Source organism: Sander vitreus, chromosome 11 (genome assembly GCF_031162955.1).
Source record: "Sander vitreus isolate 19-12246 chromosome 11, sanVit1, whole genome shotgun sequence".
Lineage (NCBI taxonomy): Eukaryota > Metazoa > Chordata > Actinopteri > Perciformes > Percidae > Sander > Sander vitreus.
Window position 1 is genome coordinate 14541943 of NC_135865.1, and position 21932 is coordinate 14563874.

The following is a 21932-nucleotide window of genomic DNA, read 5'->3' on the forward strand; positions in this document are numbered from 1 at the left end:
CCCACAAGGTGACGTCTTGGTTTCTGGTAGGAGGGAGTATGAGCATGCACATGCCCAGTCCTGTTGACTCTGATAGTGATCTGACCAGTGCAGCAGTCACGCTGCCACAGATCACGTGACTCTGGTGAGAAAGAGGGCTAAGATCCAAGCAAGCTTGTTTATGCATTTTTGTGTTTGTGACCCATTGTGTTCAAAAACTAGGTCATAATGTGACTTGGAGCGAATGAACAGGGGAAAGACGACTGAAGCAGGATGCTGTTAGGCTGAATATTGGACCTTGTCTGGAAGGATGACTTCTCTGCATGTTTGTTTGGCTTCAGCTTTACTAATGTATCTCTGACTGTTTTTGGAGCGGGTCATGGTTTACTGTTGCCTCTCTGCTGTGTTTGGCAAAGTTAGCCTAAGAACACAGTGGCGCAAAGGAGCGAGAAGATTTGTGAATCATTGAGCACGTTGAGTCCTCCTGTCTTCTTGGAAAAACCAGCAGGATCCCTCTGGTTAAACACAATCTTGTAAAAACAAAACAGCCCCTTGAAGAAGAAGACTTCTGCTTTGTGGAGCCATGGGAGCTGTGTTTTATCCTCATCATCAATTGGTTCCAGATTTGAGAAAATGCTGAGTCTGACGGAACGGCCGCATGTTTGTATTTTCAGCTTGGTTTAAAGTGGTATTTTAACGGTGTACAAAGCCCAGAGCTGAATAGGTTTGAATGCTGCTAATCTCCAATTTTTATTTTTATTTTATTTATTTTTTGTCTGAAGCTTTTGTTTTTTTGTTGGTCCTCAGGTGTGGGGAGTCTCCAGCGGACACCCAGCCAGCGCAGTACCATGATCTACCAAAGAAACAACTATGCTCTTAACACAGCAGCCACCTATGCTGATCCGTATCGCTCAGCACAGTACCGGCCCTCCGATCCCAACTGCGCTCGTCAGGCTGTTGTCGTGGATGATGGTGCTACCCGCTCACCGTCTATAGACAGCATTCAGAAAGATCCCAGGTAAGTACTGCTCACATTCTAGCGTAATGCTGTGTTTCTAAACTACTACATGTAGTCGGTGGTTAGTAGCAAGCATAGTGTAGCAGGAAACAGTCATCCGAAGGGACTACTTATGCTTACAAGGCATCCCTGTTCTGCTAGGTCAACACCGGTGTCGTCTTACTATTCAAACAGGGAGCCCCCTGGGTAGTAACATGCAGCTCTAGCCTTTAAGCTGGCTCTACTATGCCTGGCCTCTTAACAATAGATTCTCACATAGGCTGAAGTGCTGCGTCTGCTCTTGTCGTACAGACACGTGTAAGCGTGGAGAGATGGGGTTGACCTCTGCAGTAAACCCCCTGACCTCGCACATTGGGAGCTTTGTTTACAACTATGTATGTTGCTGTAGTGTAACTACTTGAATAGAGTGCACCAGGGGGGCCACCACGACCCAGGTCCATTCAGAAAGTAAAGTCAGAGTAAAGTTTCCTACTATAATATTTAACATTTAAATTCAAGAATTTGTTATTCATCTTTGTGCTGTGATATAATCAAGACTAAAGGAGTTTGACTAGCCACATATTTCACACTCAGTGAGGCAATAGCATATTTGACCCAATTCAAACACCAGTGATCTCATTTTTTGTCACCCTGTTTTGTATATAGAAGAAAGAAGAAATGTTGATAAGTGACATGCCAGTAGAAATACAACCGTATTCTGCATTGACTTAAGATTGCAAACATTTTTTTAGTATTTTTCAAGAGCAGTCTAGAGACGATGCATTCCTCACTTCTTTCCTTAGCGTGCTGCATACAGAAAAGCATTCCAATCCAAGTGTGACTAAAGTCGATTGTTATATACACCCGGATGTGAATATAATTTCCTGGGCTTATCAGTTTGGCCTGAGGTGCTGAAGTATTCATTTTGAGGAAAACTGTGTCTGTGTTTTTTAAGGAGACAACTTAACTTCTCTCTCTCTCTCTGTCGTCATGCTGATACCTTTTGCATCCCACCTGTAATTTTAGGGAGTTCGCCTGGCGTGACCCAGAGCTGACAGAGGTGATTCACATGCTGCAGCACCACTTTCCCTCGGTGCAGGCCAACGCAGCGGCCTTCCTGCAGCACCTGTGCTTTGGCGATAGTCGAGTTAAGTCTGAGGTAGGTATTGTGCCACTGATGCCATAATGTGTCTGATCTGAATGACTTTGTCAACATCTGTACTCAACCACCTTAACTTCCAATAATTAGTACACATTATGCACACGTTTATGCTTGTATCAGTGCCAATTGTGTTTATGTTTAAATGGAAGCTGCAGTTTATTACAGCATATTATTTATTATGGAAATTCCAGCCATTTGTTTAATTGCACTCAAATGCAGCAACATTGCTACACCTTGCAAAAGTGTCTTGGCGATCAGACCAGTCGTAAACAAATCTCCAGGAAGGTAATAGATTAATTTGGAAGAGAAAACCAGCTATCACAGTGAGTCCACAGACTAGCATTCTGGTTTAAGCTTGATCTTCTATACTTGCTGTTGTTGTGCACGCTCGCGGCTTTCCAGTGCTCTGGGAGATTAATAGTGACATTATGGCTCACCTTCAGTTTTACCACCCAATAATGTGGTAGCTAATCTGCCAAATCCTCTGGCTAATCTCGTTCTCAGAATCAGCTTTATTGGCCAGGTTTGCGTAGACAAACAAGGAATTTGACTCTGGCTAATCTTTGCTCTCAAGTACAACACTCACTTAACATATAAAGAATAAAAAACAGAAATGACAGTAAGAAATATATAAAAACAAATACTGTTAAGTATACGGTTTAACACTGCACTAGAATTAACAAAAAATATACAGTAGCAATTGAAGAGAGAGGAGGAATGGTGCAATATCAGTTGCATGATAGGGCCTATTTTTAGCGCTCTTGTCCCACTCTAAGACCCCAGCAATTACTTTACAAACTTTAAGGATTAAAGGAAGGATTAAGACAACATTTGTACCGACATTCATGGTCCGCAGAGGATGAAGCCTCTACTGTAGATTCACACATATAGACGCAAAGACACATTCACACTGCTCACTCATGCCATAAGCCAATGAAAAAACACCCATAGCATATGGCAACAGTTAAAATAGACACAGGAATCCATCATTCCACTCTTTTTATCCCTCAAAAATTATAGGGCCAAGCTTGTCCTTTTATCAGCATAAAGCAGAAAGAGGAATAAGACATCAGAGATGAAGAATGCATTTTTTTTTATTCCCACATGCCAAATGTCAACATATCACAAAATGACTTGTACCATACAATGAAAATCAGAAAGCTTATTTTGATAGAGCCATCTTTTCCTAGTACGTTTCATTCTTCTCTCCAGATGAAAATGTTAATTTAGTCTTTTTTTCTACGGTTCCAAATAATGTGTATCTCCGCATGAATAAATTCCCTGTGCATAGATTCTCTTGTCACATGAATAAATGCATGTTTTTGCTCTCCACAGTATATAAGATGAAAAAATGCTGTTCGTGGTCAGAATCTTTTCCCCACCTGATCTCTCTCACATTGCCCATAGGTGTGTCGACTGGGAGGAATTAAACATCTGGTTGACCTGCTAGACCACAAGGTCCTTGAGGTCCAGAAGAACTCTTGTGGTGCTCTGAGGAACCTCGTTTATGGGAAAGCTATGGATGAGAACAAGATCGCTGTGAGGAACGCAGGAGGTATCCCAGCTCTGCTCCGCCTGCTGAGAAAGACTGTAGATGCAGAAGTGCGGGAGCTTGTCACAGGTAAGTCAGCATGTGTGGAGGATATATCTGCAGTTTAAAACTGTGAGGTGAATTCTGAGCTTTCCGCTCATCTTTGAGGATGTGGGCATATAGTGTTCATACTGTCTCTTTATACCCGCTCCCCACTGTTACATTGTTCCACATAACGATTATCCACTATAAAGCTCTTCCATCTGGCATGAAAGGATGCAAAAGTACACTTCCTGCCATCCAGGGCTTCAACTAATAATTATTTTCATTATGGATGATTTTAATCCATGAAATATCAGAAAAGAGTGGGAAAGTGGCCATCTTAATTTTCACGATTTCAAAGTTACATCTTGTTATTGCTCGTTCTTTTTCCAAACACAGTCCAAAACCCAAAGATATTCAAGTTACGCTACTTTAAAAGCAGCAAATCATCATAACTAACACGCTGGAACCAGAGAATGTTTGGCGGTTTTGCTTTTTTAATAACTTAAAGCAGCTATAATTGATATTTTTATTATAACAAAATCAAATGACAATGTGAAAGGAGGCACCTGTAGTGCCACAGAGATTTATCACCTGAATCTGCAGCTCCCCTCGGCTCTGCGCAGCTTTGTTACAAGTTTAAGCTCATTGTTTAGCTGTCCAGCCTGAAAGTTATTGTTTTTGGTTCACTGTCCCCACTTAGGAGGTCTATCATAGGGTTACAGCAGGACAGAAACATTGGGCAGAAGATGCTAAATTATTTCCATGACAAACCTTGAGGTATTTTAGGAGAGATTGTTATAGAACTGTGTTGGTTTGGTTGCTCATGGCTCTTGATTTGCTCTTTGAATGTGGCTCGTGGTTACCTGATGCTGCCTGTCATGGTTAACCATACAGTGTTGCTCATAGTGATTAGGTGTGAATTAAGATTCTCTGACTAAACAGTTAAACAGACTGCTTACCGGGGTCTATCCTAAAATTATTATTGTCGTAGTAACTGAGTAATGGAGGCTTTTCCTTAAGTTGCTGCCACTGCTGTCACTGCTGTCACTACTGCTTATGTATGCAAAGACATTTCCGCAGGATTCATATTCTTTTACTACTTAGGCTGCAGAGAGGTTTAGCTCCATCTCTGTCTGAAAACAACTGTCCCTGAAAGTCTGCTTGTCAGTCTCCTCCTCTCTGCATTGCATGTTGTGTGTAGCTCAGTTGTATTTGTGTGTTGGCTAAGCTCTGCAAACAGGGTATATAAATCCATGTTGTTTAGGATCAGGGTGGAGCACTACAGAAATAAGTTAGCCAAGACATTTGGCTCCCAGGTGGCTGAGTCAGCTGCTTGAGCTCAACATCAGCCCCTGCTTTAATTTGGTCTCGGGTTACGGTGCAGCAGTCCCCCGAAGGAAAACAATACAGTCGGCGTACGGACACAACACACTGTAGCATATAGTCTGGGAGGAGCTCAGTTTCCTGTTTTGATTAACGGTCTGTTTACTTTGCGTAACACATCCTAAAGGATCAACATTTTAAAAGAGCACACAAGCATAATTTCTCTTCTAATGTGTTGCTTTTATAATTAAGTACACAGCAGTCAATGGCTGATAACCAAACAAATTAATTTCGCTCTCTTCATTCACATTTCAGAAGGTTGTACAGCCGTGTATTGCCCAGCCAGAGTAAGCAGCGTTAATGTGAGCTCTGTTTAAGGTTTTCCCCTTTCATCTACTAGCCTGAGAGCCTGCTGCGGCTAATTGGTAGCACAGGCCCCAGGATGGGGAGCGATTAGAAAAGGTCAGAAGCGCTGCATCACCTCTGGTTAATTACGACTGATGAGAACAATCCACATAAAGAGCTTTCAGCTTGATGACAAGGGCATCCCAAACTAAAACTTTAAGTAGAGCAGACAGAAATCATTTACTCACCAGCAGCTATATATATATATATATATATATATATATATATATATATATATATATATATATATATATATATATATATATATATATATATATATATATATATATATAGCTAGCACTGTTTGGGCAATATTGTACATAATTCTGTGTTGTCGGAGCTGGTGAGAAAGCCAGCCAGGTGTCATAACTTAGCTTGAGAAGAGTTGGGGCTCCCATTGTGTCAGCGGCTTCTTCTCGACTCCGCTGGGAGATCCAGGTGTCACCTGTGCTTCGTTAGAAGTAGCTGCAAGAACGGGCCACCTTACCTGCCTCGCCTCCCAGCAGCTGTTGTGGTTGTTGCTCTGTCCTGAAATAGCCCCTCAGGTCAAAAGGCCAGACTGCACTGTACTGCCATTAGCTCCAATACTGGGGACACCCCAAAGACAAACACAAAAGCAATGTTTTGTTACCCTTTGTTAAATATTACATCGCTCCTCTTATCTTGGCTTTACTTTGGCAAACTCAACTACACTCTTAATCATGATTTCATTCTTTTTGAGTTTGTCAGAGTCTGTGTGTTGCCTGTACAGCGGAGTGTATGTAAAGATATCATTGATTTGATTGTTCTGCACTCACCGCCTCATCTAAACTCCTCATGTGTTCCAAAAAAGACAAATCTCTGGATCTAGTTTGGTTAGGCAATGAACTCAAGAAACTGCTGGTCTCATGTTACATATAAAATCCTACTTAAGCCAGTGCTAATTTATTCTTCCTCTTGTACTATTATCACCTGTACCTTCACTGCAGTCATACTATAGCTTGTAGTTTTTGTAATTGTGTTCATTCATTACAACTCACAAACTTCTTATTCTGGTGTGGGGATTAGTTCCAGCGAGTCTTCTGGTGTCTGCCCACAGTGCTGTATTTGATGCCATTTGTGAACATGCCAAATTCAATAACGTGGACTCAGCTGCACCTTAACGAAATGGCAAACTCTGTAAGATTAAAACTTGTTTTTACAGCTCTAACCTGTAGACATACACACAATAATAAAAGCTAACAAAACATGGATTGAAGGGTACACATTTTAATACTATCCTGTTATTGTTTTGTTTATATTTTATTTAGATTTTTGATCCAGTGAACATGTAAAAAAAAACTGGGAGTTGCTCAGTGTTGGCATCAATTGCTGTTTTTGTTTTGTTTGAGAGGTTAAGACCTTTTTTTTTTTTTAAAGATCATTTTTATGGGGCTTTTCCTTTTATTATAGAGTGACAGTGGATAGACAGGAAAGGGGGAGAGAGATGGGGGATGACATGCAGCAAAGGGCAGCAGGTCGGACTCGAACCCACGTCGCTGCAGGACTCTGCCAATATGGGGCGCACGCTCTTACTGGGTTAGCTAGAGGCCGCCCCGAGGTTAAGACCTTTTTGATCAAATGAAAAATGAGAAACTGACTTTCATCCAAAAATAAATCTAGTTATAGCTGTAAGCAGCAATGCACTGACTTCCACTGCATGAGGGAGGAAATGAGAAACGCCTACTAACCTCAAAAGTACACACCAATCTGCTTCTCTGAGGTTTAGTCGATGCAGCATTAACACATTTGCAGTTCAGCTCCCAAAAATGAAAGGTTAATAAATTGGGAGGTTTTTGAATGGTCAGCAGCTTTTCACAGAATGAAGTAAATGCCCACCCAGTTGCACTGTACCTGACAAAGTCGACGACATGCTGACCTGTGGCTCAAGACTGGTGATTCTCAAAGTGGGATCTGTGGCACTCTGCCAGGGGGTCTGTCTGTGAATGGTTGCGGATAACACAACAACAACAACAACAGGGCTGTACACTCAACAGGCAACGATCAGCAACAAACCACCCAATGATGGCCCAATGGTGCTGACACCCAACTGACTACTTGCTTGGTGTGTCAGGGCCCTTAAGGCGCCATTATACTTTATCAGAATTTCTTGTTGTATGGTCAAACCGCTTCCAGAGAGACTAAAAATGTGTGCCATTATCTCCCCCCTCTCTATGGCAGCCAGCTTTTCACCCTGCCTTCGCCTTGTGGCCGTTCGGAACAGCTAAAAACACTTTTGAATCAATTCTGGCCATTTCATTTCTGATCAATGATCTTTTGACATTATTCCTCTCTGTATCACACATCAAAGCCCCACTTAGCTCTTGGATCAATGCTTTAACAGCTGTAAGAAACATTTTAATCAACCTCATATTTTTTCTCCATCTCAATATTAAGCCTCTCCCTCTCTCTCCTCGTGCTCTCTGGTTTAGCTCTCAGTTGGCTATTGGAATACCACAACAGTGTTTACATTGGGTCGGTGTTTCAAAGCCAGGCCAAGGCACCTGAGAACACGAGCAGAGATCACAGTTTAGGACTGTTTGCGCGCGCACACACACACACACACACACACACACACACACACACACACACACACACACGCACACAAACACAGGTCTGCTCAATCTGACTGTCAGATATGACTTATTGCCGGTGGTGTTGCACCACTGACAGCGTTGTCAGTCACACCTCAGTGAATTCGCTTGTTGATTTCTCCGGCATGCCACCACCTCCACAGGGCACGTCTAAAATCCTGCAGCGAAGAGTTTCATTTCTTCAAATTGACATTAGAGTGGATGTGGAGGAACTTGGTGGAGTTTGATTGTGGATTTAAAAGCCAAGGAAGTTGGTCAGTAGGCATTAGTATTTATGTGTTATCACTGCATTAGTGGTCCTATTTTAGGGCAGTCCTTATGTGTCTTGAGAATGTCGGGAGAAAGGCAAACACAGAACCATTTGATTGAAATGTATCCCACTGCCTGAGTAGAGCAGAGACATTGTCCCCACCTGATTTCTTTCGTCATGCAGCCCCACACACACTGCTGGCGAGCTCTGTTAAGAAGCACATGCTGAATGTTAACTTTCGAGAGCCAAGTACGACTTAATTCTTTGCTTTGTCTTGCTATTTTGTCAAAATAAATAAGAAATAATGAAAGTTCACTCCAGGATTTTAATGGGTTTTAAAGCAAGTTAATGCTAATAAGGATAATAGTAAGTGAAATGGCTGTTGATTAAATGACTAGAAGAGGCACTGCTTGGCAGACGCATCTATTTAAATTGCTTCTTGCCAGCAGTGTTTCTGAATTGGAATCCTGGGCTATATTATAGACTATTATCGTCTCCATCAGTTCAATTAGAGAGAGGGAGAACAGCATGCTGAAAGGAAATAAAAAGTGAGGTTAAGAAAGAAGAAGAGCTTTTTAATAGCTTGCCCTTGTCTGTAGGTCATGTACTTTGTTCTGCATTAACAAACCAAGGTTAGAAGTTGTAGAGGAAAAATGGTAGCTATTTGGACACAAATATTATGTATAAGTCATGAAGCAACCCCATTTGGAACACTAACACACGTGCGGTATACTGTACATGCACGAGTAGTTTTGTTGCAGCAGCAGTTTTGAGTATTAGCCAATGTATTTAGCCCTGCGTCTTCACCGTAGATTCCAGCTCGTGCAGCATTAGCCTCCTCCAAGTGTGCTAGTGCCCTGCACAAGTCAGCCTGTGCCTTTTGTATAAGCCTAGCAGCAAGAGGCGTCTAATTAGAAGAACATGCTACATGCTGGCTAATCCTTGACAGATGCAGCATCAAAGGCTTTCAGGACTGTGCATGATTATCAGTGGTTACCAAAAGTATATTTGAATTGAGTGAAATGATGGCATAATTTCAAAATCCTTTACATTATTTATTTTTCATTTCATATGACTGAGTCTTTGCCATATGGATCTCCGCCCCGTCCTCTTTCTTTTTGAAATGTTTCCCTTTTTTTCCTGTTTCAAGCAAATCATATTTGCCCTGAGGATATTCTACTCAGATGAAATTTAATGTGAATGTCTGATGCTTTGATGCTCGAGCTGTTTATGAAGAGTATTTTTCACGTGTGCGTGACCCTGTCTGCTTGTTTGTGTGTGTTTGTTAGTGGACACACACACACACACACACACACACACACACACACACACACACACACATACACACACACACACTGAGCTATTAAAAGCCCGAGTTGTTGGTATCTTTGTTTACCCTAACTGCACATGACAGCTGACATAACAGCATGCCTGTTTTTTAATGCCTGTGTTTGTGTGCGGGTGTCTCTGCAGGGGTGCTGTGGAACCTGTCGTCATGTGACGCCGTCAAGATGACAATCATTCGGGACGCCTTAACGACTGTGACCAACACTGTGATCATCCCTCACTCTGGATGGAGCAGCTCCACCTTCGATGACGACCACAAGCTGAAGTTCCACTCCTCCCTAGTGCTGAGGAACACCACAGGCTGCCTGAGGTAAACCACCTGATGAGCACACTTGACACTAGCACCCCAATGTGGCCAACTGACGCTATTACATCTGGGGAACGAGCTCATAGCAAAGAATTTCTAATATGGGAAGAAGTTCCACTCCCTCGTTACTTCCGGCTTCTGAACTGGTTGCAGTTGCACCAGAGTTCCATATAGGGGGCGCTCACAGGCCAGTGCAGAATGAATGGGACTCTATGGAGCTGTACCCCTCAAAATCCACTTTTCTCAGGATATAATTTTTTGTCTAGTAATTTGAATGTTGCATTCGAAAGGGGAGGCTAAGAAAATGCACACTGCTGGGTGTTAGATTTTTTTTAAAGTCACTTTTTTGTTCTAAAAAGCCTTTTAAAATGTCAATGACGTCATTCACATATACGGCCAGAGATACTGCTTTACGGCACGCTCTTTTTTCTCTCGAGGCATCGACAACACAGCTGACAGGTTAGCCTCTCCCTGTTAATACACGTGCTAGAAAGAGGTTTGCTAATGTTTTAAAGACCACGCCGAAATATTCACTCTGAGATTCTGGTTCTGCTTTGGATGCCGTCAAGCGGGATCTCCGATCGTAATCAGTCCTTCACTGACCAATCCGCATTCATTAGCAGAATGCTAGCGTGTTATGGGCAACAACGACTCAACCTGTAACAAATCGAAAGGGCATAAGTACTCTTTCATTCAACTTTTGACCTATAATCCATGTTGAACTTGCAAAAACTACAATCAAATCTGAGATTTCTCAACGACAATCAGGCGAAAGAGACAAATTTAGCTGTCTAGCTCCATAGGGTCCCATTCATTTTGCACTGGACCGTGATCACCCCCAGTGGAACTCTGGTGGAACTGCAACCAAAGTAGGTACAATGGGGCTGAATAGGGAGTGGAACGGCTTTCCGTAGACCGGCTTTGGCTCATAGGATGGCTCTTCTGTAAATAGCTATGTTAATGTTGTCTTTGAGAAAAATATAATACTGGCGTGACCTCCCATAAACGTAAACACAAAAAACTTCAATCAATTTTAGAGACCAGTATCAGAACGGTGTGTATTTTGTCATAAATAATTATTGTTATGTACAACATCAAAAGACAAATTACATAAACTCTGGTAATTGTCCATGTTTTAGTCAAATAGCTATGATTTTGAGCTGTCCTGTGTCTGTTTCAAATTCATAATCATTTCATAGACTATTACAGTCCAGATGTAATATTTCCAGCTTCTCTCCCGGGGAGTCTTCCTTTGAAGACAAGACATGTAGAGTTTAGCCTTTAATTTGTTGAAGTGTGTGTGTGTGTGTGTGTGTATGTGTATAGATGCATAGATATGGTTGTTCGTGTGTGTGTATAGATGCATAGATATGGTCGTTTGTGTGTGTGTGTGTGTGTGTGTGTGTGTGTGTGTGTGTGTGTGTGTGTGTGTGTGTGTGTGTGTGTGTGTGTGTGTGTGTGTGTGAGAGTTCCTTATTTACTCAGCCAAAGGCAATTATAACTTCAATCAGACCACACTGCCTTCATACATTATGGATGGTGTATGGAGACAGAAAAACCTACATTATACTGTACATTCAAGTGGGACACACAAACACACACACGTAGCTGTCATTTTGTGTATTTGCGTATTCTCATTTGTTTGTTGAGCAAAGCCCCAAATCAAAGGTCTAATTTATTTGTATGTGTGTGTGTGATGTGCTTTTCAAAAGGAACCTGAGTTCAGCTGGTGAGGAGGCCAGAAAACAGATGCGGGTTTGTGAGGGCCTGGTTGACTCACTACTCTACGTCATCAAAGCCTGTGTAAACACCTCTGACTTCGACAGCAAGGTACACACTAAAACATACACACACGCACTTAGCCAGAAGGAATACATGCTGCCACATGATAAGAGGCTCTGGGGGAAAATCCCACTTAATCCCATTTTAATCATTTTATTGCCTGTGTCTGAATGACCCCCACATCATCCAGCAGCAACTATTTCATGTACTTTATCATCCAAAGCACAACTTATACATACACAATATTCAGAATCTGATAGACTAGCTTATTGACCTGGTATACAGTATATTAACATTTTTCCATGGTAGCAGCAGAAATTAAATCAGATCTCTCAGACACACATCTGTGCACTGTAAAAGACATAAAAAGTCAAGTGGCTCTTCTGTAAAGTGGAGATTGCATCCCCTGGGAACTGGGCCCCTTAATTCTGTCAAACATGTATGCTCATTGACATTCTCTGAGGCAAAGCCTGCACAGAACTCAAACAGCGTGGACTAAAATCCATTTGCTCTGGTCCAGATATTCTTTCTAACTGGAGACCCTTTGGGTCCCATAACGAACTGATTTGTAACGCCACAAATAGCAGGACTGTGTACCTCACATTAGCTGTAGATAGTGTAGCATGCTGCACAGAGTTTATTCTATTGTAGTTTATGTCATGGTGATTTAGAAAGTTGCTGCTATAATCACCCACCCAAACCCCTTTCTCCCTCTGCCCACCATCAGATTGTGGAGAACTGTATTTGCACTCTAAGGAACCTGTCATATCGTCTGGAGCTGGAGCTGCCGCCATCCCGGCAGATAGGGGGAGAGGAGCTAGACGGCTTACTGGGAAGCGAGTCGCCCAGTAAAGAGGTGGATTCCAGCTGCTGGGGCAGGAAGAAAAAGAAGAAAAAAAAGAGCTTGCAGGAAGACACAGTGAGTGTGGTGTTTTTAGATAGAGGCTCAGAGCTGTATTCAAATTATTTTGCAAACCGTACAGACCACACACAAAAAAACACACAGCCGTGTGCTACATTGTGTATAGTAGCATATTTCTGAAAAGAAAAAAAGTCTAAATCTAACTTCATTGTGCTGCAATATAATAGGTCACATTCCCCGTGAATGGTCACAGCAATACCTCTAAGCTGTTCAGCTGTACTATTACTGTCATTTGGTTTAATTTTAATGAGGCTTTTTTTTCACATTCCAAGAGAATTTTGGAAAATAAATGAAAAAAGTCTGCATCAGAACCTGTATTCCAGCCTGACTAAACACTGTGGTTGTTTGTTCAGTGGGACGGTGTGGGACCCATCCCCGGCTTCTCCAAGTCTCCCAAGGGGGCAGAGATGCTATGGCACCCCTCGGTGGTTAAGCCTTACTTGACACTGCTGGCTGAGAGCTCAAATCCCGCCACTCTCGAGGGCGCCGCTGGGTCCCTTCAGAACCTGTCAGCCGGCAACTGGAAGGTACAGTAATGTTTGTGTATCTATGTACACACAAACAAATACACACATTCTCCTTTGCTTTTGTACACATTGTTAAGTGTGATATCCTCTGAGAGAAAGCATCTATTCAACTGGTTTAAAAGGATTTAACAGCTTTATTTAACAACGTCAGTTTTACACTCAGAATCACACACGTTTAAAATGCATACCTCAACACCATCCATTTACCCCTGTGTTGTCTAGATCCTTTTGAAGGTTTAATGCCTTTTGTGTGTGTTTCTGTGTGTGCAGTTTGCAGCATACATTCGTGCAGCAGTACGTAAGGAAAAGGGTCTGCCCATCCTAGTGGAGCTGCTGCGGATGGATAACGACAGGGTGGTGTGTTCAGTTGCCACTGCTCTGAGAAACATGGCGCTGGATGTCAGGAACAAGGAGCTCATAGGTCAGTCATACTCTCAAACTGTGATGGATCCAGATGAGCTGAATAAGAAAATACACATATATGAAGAGTATTGATGCTGTTGCTAATTGCTCAGTACAGAAATATTATTATTTATTATTATTATTATCATTATTATTATTATTATTATTATTATTATTATTAATAGATGTATAGGGAGATATATACAGCAGGCTCCTTTGGAAATGTTACTGATGCACAATGGGCAATGCAAGACATACAATATTGTGAACATTTGATTATATAATCATATGTGTATTCAACACCTGATATCCCAAACAGTTTCATGATTTGCATAGTAGAGCTACTGACAGCATGACAATGTGTTTAAAATCAGTGTTTTTAATCAAACGCAGAAACAGAAACAATGTTTTGTGAACATTTTAACAACTGGTTATCATATTTTTATTTCACCTACTCCAGACCTTTTTGTTCCATGAAACAGTCTCATTTAATGAAAAGAAAGTTTTATGTGCTCTCTGTGTGGAATTAATGAGGAGTTACCGTTCCAGCAATGCAGGGGTGACACCTGTAGGCAGATGGGGGAGGAGTTGCAGTGTTTGTTTGTTTTAACGTGGTTTTGGTTGTTTGTTTGTGTGTGTGGGTGGGGGGGTTCTTGTTTAACTACATAACCAGGAATACAGTATACTTGTGGAGTCCGACCAGCTTTGTGGGGCCAAAATGTTGGACCCCACATGTTTAAAGGGTTGTTTGAGGGTTAAGACTTGGTTTTATGATTAGGGTTAGAATTAGGTTATGGTTAGGGTGAGGGTAAGGGTTAAGGTTAGGCATTTAGTTGTGATGGTGTGGTTAGGGTAAGGGGCTAGGGAATGCATTATGTCAGTGACGGGTCCCCACAAAGATAGTGAAATTGTGTGTGTGTGTGTGTGTGCGTGCGCGTGCGTCTCTATCTCACGATCTAAGCTCCATCTAAGGCGCATGCGTGTGTTAGAGCTTAGATCGGGCCCAAAAAAATCAAGCCCGACCCTACCCGAGCCTGTGCACGTTGCGTCCGAGCCCGGCCCGATACATTAACTGTAATTATGAGCCCGAGCCCGATTTAAACCCAACAATTTTTTAATACGTGGGCTGTTATAACTGACGTTCTCAACTACAATTAAGAATTGTTTGAACTACAGAAATCTGTTTAGAATTATCTTAATAAATACCGGTAATGCAACAAGGACGAAGCATGTAAACTGCGCTGTTTGTTTATTCAGAATGGAATGGATCGCAAATGGATCCGAATGAAGAAACCTCGACCCTAGCTGCTCCCTCAGCCAAATAGTGAGGGTAACAGATCAAGGCATCAACATAATCAAAGCCCTGGAACCATATAGGAGACTTTCTTGTCTCGATCACCTAATTAATACTGTCCTTCGCCACGGTCTGCATGCTGATGCACTGGCCGTGAACAGTGCTGCAGATGGGGGGAGACACGATGTAGCCCAGTTTACCTCACACTCAAGTCAGTGCAGGACATACACCCAAAGCTACGGAAGAAGCTGGAGAGGCATAGCTTTCTCCCCACCGAATAAGGCTAATAAAGTAATGATTAAAAAAACACAAATGCTTGATCAAGGGCCCGGCCCGGCCCGAGGATAGCGGCGGAAAATATCGGGGTCCGGTTCGGCCTTGGGCTTGGGCAGAGAATCTAAACTCTAGCGTGTGTGTTTGTGCTGCATATATCCAGGTCCCTCAGCTGGGCTGCTCTGCTGAAGGAGAGATGGGGGAAACAATCCTCCTCCTTTTTTTAACAGTAGGATGCTCACACGCCGACGTCCTTGTGATGATAATGCAATGTCATTTAGGAAAACTGCCTACCTCACTGCAGTCTCGAGCAGAATGAATATATCATTCATGATATAGAAAGGACAAAATATAGTTTAGGTCACTGTGGCAGACATTCACCTATACATTATGTAACATGGGAAAATAAATGCACTACATGTCTGTATGTCTTATCTCTGTGCATAAGCTTCTGCTCACAAACCTGCAGTACAGTATGTTATTACTTTGTTAGCTGCATGTCTCACTTCCCCCTCCTCCCTCTCAGGGAAGTATGCAATGAGGGACCTGGTTAATCGTCTCCCCGGGGGAAACACCACCTTGCTGTCAGACGAGACGGTGGCGGCCATCTGTTGCACTCTGCACGAGGTCACCAGCAAAAACATGGAGAACGCCAAGGCCTTGGCCGACACGGGCGGCATCGAGAAGCTGGTCAACATCACCAAGGGCAGAGGAGACAGGTGGGCTATAGCAGCATGCATTTGTCCCAATGCTTTTAGTGAGGGGGAAGAGTACACACTGATGCAAATCTGACTCGCTAACATGTGCACATGCTCAAATGCACTGCCAGAACACAAATAGTCATCAGCCATATGTGGCTGGTGGCTGTTCTGTACAGACTGTCCTGGACAGTGGGAGTTTTCCTTCAATTGTACTGCCCTCTTATATTTACAGTGTGATTTAAAATGAGGTTAAAGTGATTCAGGAATACTCAAAAATACATGTTTATTTTTTTGTATGTCTTCCAGGTACTCTATGAAGGTGGTAAAAGCAGCTGCTCAAGTGCTGAACACACTGTGGCAGTACCGGGATCTGCGCACCATCTATAAGAAAGTAAGAACATTTGGATTGATTAACTGTAAGAAAAAAAACAGTTGATATAAGTAATTATGTTTCATGTGTACTGAATGAAATACATGTTTTGTAAATACCATCAAAAAAAATGCTAAAACTGCCTTTTATTAATATAAGTTTGCTGTGGACCACACAGCAAAGGAATATTTTTAAATATTCCCTCTGTGACCAAAGAAAGGGCATTTTAAATCCAGCACGGCTCTAGCTATTCTCACCACCAGGTTTCCTCTCTCTTCTTCCTAACAGGATGGATGGAGCCAAAACCATTTCCTCACTCCAGTGTCAACACTTGAACGGGACAGGTTTAAGTCCCAGCCCACCCTCCCCACCAGCACCATTCAGATGTCCCCAGTCAACCACCCTGGTATGCTCTAGTTTCCTACAGACCCTGCCAGATGAAAATAGACTCAATGAGTGAAACAGGAAAACCTCTGGAATTTATGGTTAGAATGTGCTTTTCTCTTTACAGCTGTCAGTGCCACGTCGTCTCCTGCCATGCTGGGCATCAAAGAGCATAGAGACACTATCAGAGATTACCAGAGAGCACAGTCAACTATGCAATTTTATAATTACCAAGGGGACAACAGTATCCATAAAAAGCAGTATACAGGTACTCAAACATGCACACATCTAAAAGCTATTGAAAGTGCATACAGTTTGCATATTAGTAGTCTTTAAAACCATAGTATCCACTATCTGCACCAGACTGTAATCACAGGCTACCCTCTGGTCCTTTCTGTTCAGGGCTTTATCTATTTTATCCCTCATAAAGCTCCAAGCAGATTCCATGGCCTGTCTCATCTCCCTGCCAAGACAGTCCTCTGTTATCATCTTCACTAAAGCCTGCCATCCCTGAGACAGGCAGTCATTTTAATTCTGAGCACTTCAGAGCTGGTCTGCACAGCAGTAAAGTGAACTGGCCAGCCAGTGGTGGACACTCAACAATGATGCCATTGTTAGCAGGCCCAAGTTGCATGCAGACAGGGGCAGTGAGTGGGTACCCAGACATACTACAGCCAGATGAGAGCTCTTGCCAGCCTACGCTGGTTGGCTGGTGCAGGGACAGAGCAGAGTAAACAAAATGAGCTGCAGCCTAGAAAGGCCACGCATTACATAGCGAAATGGAAATTGAGTTTTAGGATTCCACCGGTTGGATAAAGTGCCAACTAAAATACCCATCCCATGGGCTATGCAAACAACAGAACAGCAGTGGCCAACTCTATTATTTGGTGTTATTTCTCTCCCCAGCACAGCATAGCACTTCTTGATCCTGCTCTATCTAAATACAGACATTTGCCCGAAGGGATTGTGCAGACTTTTTCACTGATATGAAATGAAGTAATGAAGTGTATTTTTATCAAGGCTCACTGAATTGCTTTTTTTAATTTTAATTTTTTTTTATTTTTCCAGGGTCTGGAAAGCCTTCTCCATATTATTACTCATCTCCCACAAGAGAGGAGTCCCGAAGAACACAGGTGAATATAATCATTCTTTATAAATGTTTGGTTCTACTTCACAGTCTTTGCTTTCTTATCTGCACGTGGTTTGTATGCTCTGATTCAACCCTGCTGCAGTACCCAATGAGATTATTTCCGCAACGCAAATTACTCTGTATTTACCCTTTTTTTTAAGTTGGGTTTATTTGTGCAGAACGTTTTACACAATTATAATGTATACAACGACTAGGGTGACCAGGTGTCCTGCTTTATGCAGATTGGCTCTAGTTTTGAAAAGTCAACCCACTGCAGGACAGACGGTTTTCTAAAATCTGGCCTTTACCCAACGTGTTGAAGAAAGCAGGTAAGGCTGTCGCAGGGCTGTGTTTAACGTCAATCAAACTGCGTACAACGGATTTAGGCAGAATATGGTGGAAACACAGTACATGTGAGTCCCACAAAGCCTAACCTGTAACCTGCATAGTCTATTGTGTGCTACTGACTCAACCAGAGGGCAAAGCATGGAGATGTTACGAGCTAGCGTAGGTAACGTGTCCCACATTGTCCCACACAAACCCCACACAGTCCCACATTTGGTTTGTTTGGATCTGGACATCCCAACAACACACAGCACCCCCCACAATGACATAATATAATAGCATTGGGGTAATCACATACAATAACATGCATTTGGGGCATGTAGAATAAGGCACTGCACAATGTACTATCATGATCATGTTGTCACGATGCTTCAGGTGAAAACGCCTGAGAATTTCGCATGTTTCAAGTCAGAAGCGAATCAATATTGCATATTTAAATGTTGGTAGCGGTTTAAATGGATCAAACACCATAACATTAACAAAATACAACCAATTAAAGCTGTGCACTAGGCCTGCAACTAATGATTATTTTCGTTTATCTGTTGTCAGAAAATGGTAAAACAAACGCCTGTCACGTGGCCGGGTGGGCTTAGTGGGTAGAGCAGGCGCACATATACTGAGAGGTTTATGCCTCGACACAGAGGTCCAGGGTTCGAATCCGACCTGTGACGATTTCCTGCATGTCTTCCCCCTCTCTCCCCTTTCTTACCTAGTTGTCCTATCAAATAAAGGCGGAAAAGCCCAAAAAATTATCTAAAAAATAGAAATGCCTGTCACAATTCCCCATAGCCTCAGGTGACATCTTCAAATGGCTTGTTTTATCCGAAACAACAGTTTAAAGATATCAATTGCTAACGATTTACAAGGCAGAAAAGCAGGTGGAACGAGAGAATGTTTAACTTTTTTTTTTTGACAATTGACTTATCGCTTCAGACCTACTTGGCTTCATCGTTTAGACTAAGAAATCTAACTTTAGAGGTGATCCCACCTTTGTAAACCGATGTTTTCTTCTAGGAAGTGTTTGATAGTAATGGTACAAGGCCCTTGTTTGAGATCCCTCCACCGTGCTGTATAAATCTGGCGAGGATGGCTGGCTCTTCCACCCCACTTGACTAATACAAAGAGACTGACGCGTATTCCACTGCGAATAAATAGCGATGCTGGGAATGGCCCAGCTCATCAGCTATTGTCTGAGCGAGAGTGAATGTGACTGCTGGGATTGGGATGGTCTGGGCGCATCTCAGGCACTTGTCACTGTGGAACACATCCATGTGTGCCCATTCAGATAACAGGGGGGGGGCGGCCCAGCCCAATCACATTTAGACTAGTTAATGCATGAGGACAGTCATCATCCCATTTATTTCAGACAAATTCTATCTATCTTCTAGATTTCTACCATTTACCTTGAAGTAGTTTTTTTTTCATTAGTAGCTATAGATGTGTGGACTAAAAGGTGATTGATTAGCTTACTGGTTTTAAAAAAAAACGTGCATTGTGTATATATTATGGGAATATTTTTTATGATATATACTTATACTTGTATACTATATCATTCTTGCTAAGAGTTAGATGAGAAGAACCGACTGGACAAGAAATTGTCTGGCACATAACCCCTATAAAAACACATCTTGAGGGCACCCGGATAGCTCGGTTGGTAGAGCGGGCACCCATATATAGAGGTTTCTCTCTCGACGCAGCGGGCCCGGGTTCGACTCTGACCTGCGGCCCTTTGCTGCATGTCATTCCCCCTCTCTCTCCCCTTTCATTTATTCAGCTGTCCTCTCAATAAAGGCCTAAAAATGCCCCAAAAATAATCGTAAAAAAAAGAAAAATACACAACTTGATGTTTTTACACCTCAGTTTTTGTATGGATTAAACAAACGAGAGGTGTGCAGCCGGTCACCTGCAAAAAATGCCAGAAATGACCATGTCTAAGTTCGCAGACTTGTTCCTAGTGAACAAACGCAGTCGGTGGTAACCTTGGTGATGAATGCACTTTTTCCTGCTTCACAATAAGAGCCAATCCCGGTTTTGCCAGTTTGAAGGTTTTAAATATGAGGCAGCAGCAGTAGGAAATGTTCGGTTTGCATTAGGTAATACAGCTGTGATGAGGTGTAAAGGGAGTGAACAGTAAATAGTGAGGTAAAAATATATTGTTTTTTTAAACACTTTCCCTTGATTACATACAGTACATGGGTCATTTTCCTGTGAGGAATCTCTAGGAATTGAAATCTAAAGAGTATCAAAAACATTTGACTTCATGACATTTCATAAGAATTATAACTGCTGGCTCTTCATCATATTGCATATCCACCTGTCTCTTTCCCATGCAGCCTGTGTATTATACAGAGGAGCCTGGCAGGAGGAACTACGATACGTACAGTATGTACCTGCAGCATCCCCACGGCTACGACGACCCGTACTTGGAGGAGGTCATCACCTACCCGCCCACAGTCGACTACAGCTCCCAGCCTCACGGACTGAAATCCACCACCAACTATGTGGACTTTTACGCTAGCACACGGAGGCCGTCCTACAGGGCGGAGCAGTACCCTGGCTCTCCTGACTCCTGGGTATAGGTCTGGAGATACTCCTGATGGGGCGTCTACTCCCCTCAGCCGTGGCGAGGAGCCCGGGGAGCACACAAGAACCGACAAAACGTTTTCATGAACTTGGCTTCATAAGTGTGTTTGTTTTAAAGTGAATGCCTGTGTGTGAAGGATGAATTCAACTGAGCGATAGCAGATGGAAAGATGGAATGTGTGCCAAAGAAGGAAATCAAGGAATGTTTTTTTTTTATATATATATTATTTTTTATTTAGTAGAGGAAGATGGAATCATGCTGGGGATCTGTTGAGGGACGATACCCTACACTACAGCGAGGAGACGTGCGTCCTGCTCTGTCTAGATGTTAGTTTTATTTTCTTTATGAAACTCTTAGCTGTGATAGCATGGTGAAAGGTGTGAGTCATGTGAGCGAGGGTCGGCGGTAAGAGTCAAGATGGGGAATGTGTATGTGCTGAAGCCAAAATGGATCATGAACTCATATCCGTTAAAAGAAAAAAAATAATAATAGTAAACTAATGATGTTAGATTGTACAGAGGGATCAAATTGTATCTGTACTTTATGTTGAAGCTGTGTAATGCCATGGAGTCTTGTACATTTCTTTCATTTTATTGTAAATACAGAAAGAAAAAAAAAAACATGTTACCTGGTTTACACTCATCAGCACTGGTTAAAAAAAAAAAGAAACGTGCCATGTCAAATCTCTATAGATATATAAATATATGAAGAAATATGTGGACAAAGATGGCATCATAACACAACCATGCTAAAAATAATAAAAGGTCAGTTTTGTTTTTTAAACACGTGTAATTGCATCTTTTCACAGGTACAGTGCAAACATATCTTTCTCACTCCGTACTGCCATTTTCTATGCTCAAATGGAAATTAATGTGAATATGGAGAGACCCAAAAGAGAAATCAAACTCCTTTTTCTCCTTTGGACAGTTTTTTTTTTTTCTCTGTAGTTTCCAATCGGGAAGGAAACATTTTTTTTTTGTATCTACACAGACATGAGTGCAGGGAGGCCAGCTTTCAATCAGCAGCCCTGTGTTTCATAAAACTGTGTTTAATAGGTTCACATAAACTTGTAAACGTCCAGATCTTTTTTTCTTTTTAAGATTTTTTTGGGGCATTTTAGGCCTTTATTTGGATAGGACAGCTTAGACTGGAAAGGGGAGAGAGAGGGGGAATGACCTGCATCAAAGGGCCACTGCGTCGAGGAGTAAACCTCTATATATGGGGGCCCGCTCTACCAGGTGAGCTAACCAGGGGCCCACGT

At 42.3% G+C, this 21932-nt stretch overlaps 1 protein-coding gene across 5 annotated transcripts in view; it reads left to right on the forward strand.

The window, feature by feature from the left end:
• Window positions 1-21454, forward strand: part of pkp4 (plakophilin 4) — an 81471-nt gene extending 60017 nt beyond the window's left edge. For all 5 annotated transcript variants that reach the window (XM_078261773.1, XM_078261774.1, XM_078261777.1 and 2 more), the window contains 14 exons: window positions 787-997; window positions 2003-2135; window positions 3546-3759; window positions 9778-9961; window positions 11671-11788; window positions 12468-12659; window positions 13016-13189; window positions 13460-13610; window positions 15685-15877; window positions 16166-16250; window positions 16518-16635; window positions 16741-16881; window positions 17682-17746; window positions 20421-21454. In XM_078261773.1, coding sequence (XP_078117899.1) covers window positions 787-997; window positions 2003-2135; window positions 3546-3759; window positions 9778-9961; window positions 11671-11788; window positions 12468-12659; window positions 13016-13189; window positions 13460-13610; window positions 15685-15877; window positions 16166-16250; window positions 16518-16635; window positions 16741-16881; window positions 17682-17746; window positions 20421-20666 — 2225 coding nt within the window. In that variant the 3' untranslated portion in view covers window positions 20667-21454. The remainder of the gene's footprint in view (window positions 1-786; window positions 998-2002; window positions 2136-3545; window positions 3760-9777; window positions 9962-11670; window positions 11789-12467; window positions 12660-13015; window positions 13190-13459; window positions 13611-15684; window positions 15878-16165; window positions 16251-16517; window positions 16636-16740; window positions 16882-17681; window positions 17747-20420) is intronic.
• Window positions 21455-21932: the final 478 nt, after the last annotated feature.